General features: G+C 34.0%; 1 protein-coding gene across 1 annotated transcript in view; it reads right to left on the bottom strand.

Moving 5' to 3' along the window:
• The window catches only part of LOC100167492 (putative fatty acyl-CoA reductase CG5065), an 84,374-nt gene that overhangs the window by 13,073 nt on the left and 63,468 nt on the right, over nucleotides 1-7,833 (bottom strand). The window contains 3 exon segments of the mRNA XM_016805057.2: nucleotides 4,293-4,532; nucleotides 6,758-6,950; nucleotides 7,130-7,239. Of these exon segments, the coding sequence (XP_016660546.1) occupies nucleotides 4,293-4,532; nucleotides 6,758-6,950; nucleotides 7,130-7,239 (543 nt within the window).

Below are 7,833 nucleotides of genomic sequence, written 5' to 3' on the forward strand. Positions count from 1 at the left end.
CCGTTCACGGGTCGCTTGCTCACGGTGGCACGGCTGTTCTAATCCACCGCCGCATCATTCACCAACCCATAACTCTTAACATACTCATTCAAACCTCTTCCGTCCTTATCCAACTAAATGGCCACGAAGTACTTGTATCAGCGGTATACAAATCTCCCGGAACCACACTCACGACTCACGACTTAGACTTGTTGACCAAAAGTGCTGAATGGCAAATCTCGGCAGGTGATTTCAACGCCAAACACCCTTTGTGGTTTAGCCACTCGACAAACGCTGCCAGCCGTATCCTCTTCGACCACGTTCAACAATCAGACTATACCATTACTGATCCCTCATCTCCCATACACTTCCCTACAAACGCTCGATACAGACCCGACATACTCGATATCGATCTCGTCCGATTACCTTACCCTACTCAAATCAACGACCTCAATGAGCTACCTTCTGACAACAACCCCATTCTTCTGGAGACCTTATGTACTCCGGTATCATCGTCCCCTCCAACCACTAACCGCTTCATCAACTGGATAAAACACAAAACAATCCTCTCCAACTTACCCAACCCAACTGCACGACCGACCAACAACAGTCAGTCAATTGATTCGGCAATTGACAGTCTCACTAAAAACCTACAACATGCGATCAAAGCTAGCGTATTTACCCCTAAACACAAAAACTCTTCCCTTTTACTACCCGACTACATAAAACTCGAAATAACGGAAAAAAAACCAATTACGCCGTCAATGGCAGAAAAACCGTGACCCGACTACTAAGCGCCAACTAAACGCCAAAATCTTACTTATCAGAACTTTACTCGAAACCCACAAAACTGACCAGTGGGACATCTTTCTTAACTCACTTGACCATCAAGACGGTTCCATATACAAACTAAACAAATGTCTCCTCCACCCACTTACATTAAAAACTCGATCCTTCTAAAATCTGCAAATTTCAAGTCTATCCAAAATTCTATTCATTCTTAAACAAAATCGATGTTCTACAAAAACTCCTTCTCCGTTCATGCCCACATCTGACTCCTAGGTAAAACTCGCCTCCCTCCAACCACTAAACAAAGAATCAAATCCTACCCTTTAACATGGGTAGAACAACAACTTTATTAAATCTTCTTCTAAATTCCATCCACTAGTAGAGGCAAAAGCCTGGTATAGTTAACGGCTAAGCCATCCCTACAAAGCAGAGCGACGAAACCAACTTCTTCCACTTCCTCATCAGCTCTCAAGACTTCAATCAAACTATACAACAGATTGAATTAAATTTTGAGAAGGAAGACTTACGAAGACACCAGCCGCTACGACGATCTTACATGCGATCCTGATCAGCCAATCAGAGGTCCGGAATCGCCACCGCAGCAGAAAATCAACACGCCGCTGCTACGGTTATCAAGCACCGTCCGCGACGTGCAGCTGACAACACCCACCGGCCCTACGCCGAATCTACACGGCCTGCCGCCGTGATCACTCGTGACGATAGATTGCCTATACGCCACATCGCACAGCGTTTTCTCCCGGGCTAATCGATTACTAAATAACATTATTTAGCGAACGTCCTTGAAGTGTAATCGCGGTCTACAACCCACGTACCTTCTCGATGCGACGTCAAACGGTACTTCGATCGGCGGACGGCTCCGAACTCAACGTTCGATCGACGACGGACGGCACCCGACCCGAAGCCAGACCTTGGAGTAAAGTAATCGCCGACGACCAAGAACCCGGGAAGCCCATACGCTACCTGCCCGGAGTGGCACGGATCGCCACTAGCCAGTGAAGCACAAATGCGCCCGGAAAGACTGCCAGCCACCCGCCTGGACGGATCCAGATGAACGGTTCCTACACACTCGGGCAAAACCACGGAGACGACGACCTAACCCAACCTCGGCCGTAACTCGTTGCTCCCAAAGCACTAAGGCACTTATTCAAGTTAACCTTCCCAGATTCGACTCGTCACCGGAGTACCGCTTAATTAAGCTTGTACCGGCGACGGTCAATCCCCAAACCCATAACTGTACGCAAGGCATGATCTTCCCGACACATTGTAATTAGAGTCCGGCCTCGGCCCGACTAACTCCAAGCACCACCAACTATTCCGACTCACTTTTGCCAAGTCTGGTCGGAACAAGCCGACGCTTTACTCAGCCCTTATATTTTATGTATATGTATATATTTTATACCAAAATAAAAAAACGTAATTACCTGTAAAATACGTACATTCTAATTATTTCACAATCCGGAACGTCACCCCCGACGCTCCGTTTCAACTGTCTGAATAATAAAAACTATCTATAACTTGACAAGTTTTGGTCCAAAATTGTTTTTTTTTTTTTACTTCAGTTTCATTGGTCATAGATCCATTCTTATAGGGTAGCAAAACCATTTACATAATTTATGAAATATAGTCAGCAAAAACAAGTGCTTTAGATTTTTGTGGCCAGCAGTGAAAGGGTTAAAGTTATTTTTTCGACAATTGATATTTAGTGAAAATTCTTTTAAATTACATTTATTTCATTCTAAAAATATGTAACTAGGAAATTATTAAATATTTATCTTAATACTAATATTAACTATATGAATTTAACTTCTTCAATATAAATAGCTCATAGAGAGAAACTTAATATCAATGTCTATACTATTATTAACAGCATATCTATCGATAAAAGTACAAATATATCAAGGTGAGCGTGAGCCTATACTATAATTGGTAAGATTGGTATACACATGTCTCATATTATTTTCATCATAATAATATAATATTATACATTACTAATACATTAATCTGGTAATAAATATGCTTATAATTTTTAAGATAATATAGAAAAATGTAAGTTCTGCTTATTTTAACGAGACACCATAGTATATATTTTAAAGTTGAGATGTCGTAGCTTATTCAACACTTCAAAGTAAGCTTTGACAGTATACCAAAGTTTATTTGGTGATATTTATTTATCCTTAAGCTTAAAAAAGGTAAAAATAGAAATGTGTTGAACTTTAATATGTTTTGAGGGTTGAATAATATTTAATGGGAAAAATTTGATTTCAAGTATGGATATACAGAATTCTTTTTTCCCGAAGAATATATTATGATATCGCTGTAACAAATATTCCAAGAGGTCCAATTTTATAAAAAAAATATAATAATATTATGAACTTAACATAAAAAATATGTCATTTTTCAAAATATCTATAGTAAAATAAGATAACCACCTACTTTAATACCTAGCTGATAGAAATAAAATATTATTTATAGGATAGCAAACTGGCGTTTAATAACCAATATTAAGAATCAATATTATTAAACTTAAAAGTAAGAATAGGTATTATCTAAAACATTTTAAAGGGAGTTGTAACAGTAAAATATTAAAACTGTTTAAGAATACATTTATATTTATCTTTTATAATAAATTTTTATTTTTTAATTATATAATATTGTGCAAAAAAGTTCCAACTACAATATTTTCATCCTATCAACAACTCTGCACTATTTATACATTTCTATTGATTTTCACTAATTGAAACTTATGATATTACTATCATTTTTTAAAAATATATTGTAACGTGTAATCAAAATGTTAAGCCGTAAGAACCAAGGACTGAAGGTCAATTGGTAAATTATGTTTTTTAATACGGAAAACCATGATTTCACACAATGCCAACACATGAAAACTCGGTGACTGCCGGTATTTATATATAAATAATTATTTTTGATTATCTGATCAACCTACCGCTAGACTCTAGAGTAAATAATTAATTCAATAAAAATACTTCTATTTGTTGTTTACTTAAAAAAAATATATACGGATTGTAACTGGCGGTTTCTTGCCACCAAAATTTTTAAATTAACATTTAATTTTCAAAATTTACCAATTAATTCACTAACAATGTAAAAAAAAATGTCGCCCATAGTCGAGATACCATCTACCTAGCAAATATTCCCTCACTGACGCTGAAATACGTGAACTTGACACGCGTTGATGTCAAACGAACCCCTTGTCGTTTTCTGTTAACCGTCAATGGCATTATCAAATTCTGTAGCTATATGGAATAATAGATTTCATCGTGTACAACCAATAACGATTTATGTTCTTTTTTTTTTTTTATGGGTAAGTCACTATTATGTTTAAATAAATACCCATAACAGTTACTATAGTGCACTATTGACCTATATTTATATGGTTTTATAGGTAAAAAAAAACAGACGTTTGTCCCAGTTAATATTGTTGTATATTCAATCTGCATCAGTAATCCATGCAATATACGTAGGCACTTCTGAAATCTTACCTCGGTTGTCTACCGGTAATTTTGGCGAGCGCGTCAATGATGTAGGCAGGTGCCATCTGAAAAGCTGCTACACACAAACAATTGACGACTCTGTTGCTTTTGAAACTGCCACCAGGGTACCACAAAATGTCGCTAAATGGGTTCTCCAGTATGAACTCATGGCCCAACCGTTCGATGTCTTTCCAGTATATCGGATTCGTTGTGCCTGACGTACAATGATAGATTTCTATGCCCTTTGGCCTGCCGAAAGTCAAAAATATTAAAAAATATGTATATGTGTGTATTATATAAAAATACTATATTAAGAAAGTGATCTAAATTAAAAATTAATTTCTGTAAAAATTAACCTGAGGCCTGAGGGCAAATCGAAATACGGATTACAAAATATTACGAACTGTACAATATCTTGCCAGCCACGATTTGAACGGAGTCATCAATTATATTAATTAATAATTATGATTAAAATAATTGATTCAATACTAATTATTCCTTTATACCTATTATTATCTTGTGGGGCAGTCATCATATTATGTTTAAATTATTTTGAGCTGACATTATTATTATTATAGCTGTTATGAGGTAGGTACTAAAATTGCCATTAACCACTAGTATAGACTCTTGTCAATGAGATTAGCTCTTCGTTTTATTGAAAAAAATTAATGTCGCCATGTGAATTCAAAATATTCCTTTGGGAACCATTATAAGATTATTTTTTTATTTTTAGTGACAGTTAGCCCTGTGAGAAGTGTCCAGTTGAATTTCGATTAGATGAAGAACTAATAATCTGTACGTGGATTTTTGAATGAGGTTTTTAAAATAAAAGTATCTATACAATGAGATGTATGTGAGGTGAGCGTTTTTATTTGATACGTTTTATAAATGAATATATTAATAAATACATTGAACTTATTGTTCTAGAACATAAGCTATAATTAATGAGTAGGTAAATTCAAATGAAAAAAAATATTATTATTGTATAATTTGACTAGGATTCGTATTAATTAAAAATGATAATATTATCTATTATTTTTTAGACAATGTTATAATATTATAAGCTATAATATAATTATTAAAGAAGAGGCAAAACGAATGCAATATTTGTGTTGAAATAGATGACCAAAAATAAGTTTACACTTTAACAAGTCGTACTTGTATTATTGTAACATACACATTAAATACAATAAGCATTTTATATATGAAACAAAAATATTTAGTTGAAATAGGCTTATATTTTTAACTATAGGTAATATACACTAGACCGTCTAAACTCTACAGCATAGTACGGATATTATTTCTATATATTGGATCTATCAATTTAGTGGTCGATATCTAATATAGTATCGTGGTTTTCAAATGGTACTAATATAATATTACATTACTTGGGATAATCAATTGTACTGGTCATTTCAGTATTAATGTAATGCATGTGAGAAGTGAAGATGCAGAGATCCACAGGAAGGATGCAAGGTGGCATAATTTGCATATTAAAAGTAGGTATCATCTACATATGAGTATACTCAGAACCACTGTTGAATGATAGAGTGTTAACCACTCAAAGTAATTACTTAAATAACTAATTAGCAGAATGTGATTTATTTTGAAAATTAAAATTAATAAAAATTAATATTTAATAACGCAGGCACGCAGAAATTAAAATCAGAGCGGAACGGTGCTAAATATAATCTCATATGCAAAATACGTTACCAAAAGTGTTGGGACACTAATCCCACATTGCTGACCTCGGCGTTGGATAATGGTGTGCAGTGATATTAAATTTAAGATAAAAAAAACATACATTGCAATTAAAAAACGTTTCTGAGCGAAGCTTGGTTAAAAAACTTTATGGTTGAGATATTTCTTTATAAATGTTTGATTGTTGTTGACATTTTTACTGTAAAAGAAACTAATGAGAAAACCAAAAATCACGTTCCGTCCAGACTCAAATTCTGACCTTTAAAGACAGATCATGATATATTTTTATTTCTCCCTATTTCACCCAAAAAAGTATTCACAGTAAAAGCTATTTGAACTAAATTTAAAAAAAAATTAAAATTAAACATCATTAAAGTAAAACCAATAATTTCCTCGCTTTGCTCAGAATCTAAAATGTGCGTGACTAAATAAATTATACATTTTAAGGCTCAATAGAAATACAATACCATATAATACAATTGCCAGTCGTAGTCTATGCAGGAGTGTACTTGTATTTATCTGAATTGACATTAGATTTTGTATACACAATATAATAATACATTTAATTTAATTTTAATATATATTTATATGTCTGTTTACTTCAGGGATTTATACGACGGACAATTGTAAAGGTATACTATCGTTATTAGGAAAATCCATTAACTTGAATTCATGCAAATCACGTCATCGGTTTATTTATGTTCAATGAAATGTATTTTGGATTTCACGTTTACGAAAACTAAAGCTGATCATGTCATAGTAAAATATGTTACCTATTGGTGGCCGTGTACCAGGCAGCCGATATTAATAAGTTGATACATATATCTACTGGGACCAGGTCAGCAATCAAGTCCTTGTGACACAGCAGTGTCCTCAGAACCCCTTTGCCGGCGCCAGCCAGCAGACCCGTCGGCCCATTTAAATTGTCTACCCATCCTAATATCGGTTCTCTCCACGATGCCGTAACTGTGTTCGTACAAAAAAAAACAAAAAATGCAATAAATAAAAAAAAAAATAGAAATAAATAATTAAGTGCGATGCGTGATTTGAAATAGGTGATGTATTTTATTAGTAGGTACAAACTCTCATCATGTACACAATATAATATATTACAATTCCCTGTCCTAATGTCAACTGAAACTCACCTATTGAAGGTCTGACGATTACTATGGGTAATCCATCACCTAGTAGTAACAACATTTTTTCCGCTAATGCTTTCGTAAACGTGTATGTGTTTGGCCATCCTTTGATAATCCTGAAAAACAAAACCAAAACGGTTCACTTGATCACTAAATCCAAATGTAATATAATATAATGTTGCACGGTTGTTATATTTTATCGAAATATTTATTTCTATTAATATTTTTATTATTTTAATTACGTCTATTTTAAGTATAAAACATATTAATGTCATCATTGAGTTTAGAATTTTAAAAATCAGCTTTAATTAAATGCTCATGGATTTCTGTATGTATTAACATGCATTAACAATTACAATATCCATCTAATATCTGTACTGAATGTCTAAATCGTAAATATCTAAATGTTATTAGGAAAACATTAGGTGTACATCATAGGCGTGCGCAGGGGGGATGCCAGGTATGCCATGGCATCCCCTGCAGGGTTATTATAACCATATAGTTTTTAGTTGTAAATGTTTTGATAATAAATTAGAATCATGAACCTACCGTATCTTAGTTCAATAATTTCAATATTTTGAATATTTTTTTATATTATTTTCTTATAATAAAATATTGGGAGTCAAATATTAATTTGATTTCATAATTATATTTTCATAATCATCACAGGTACCTAGAAACAGTGTTGTATTTACAGGGGGGGGGGGGGG

The sequence above is a fragment of the Acyrthosiphon pisum genome, chromosome X (genome assembly GCF_005508785.2).
Source record: "Acyrthosiphon pisum isolate AL4f chromosome X, pea_aphid_22Mar2018_4r6ur, whole genome shotgun sequence".
In the NCBI taxonomy this organism is placed as follows: Eukaryota; Metazoa; Arthropoda; class Insecta; order Hemiptera; family Aphididae; genus Acyrthosiphon; species Acyrthosiphon pisum.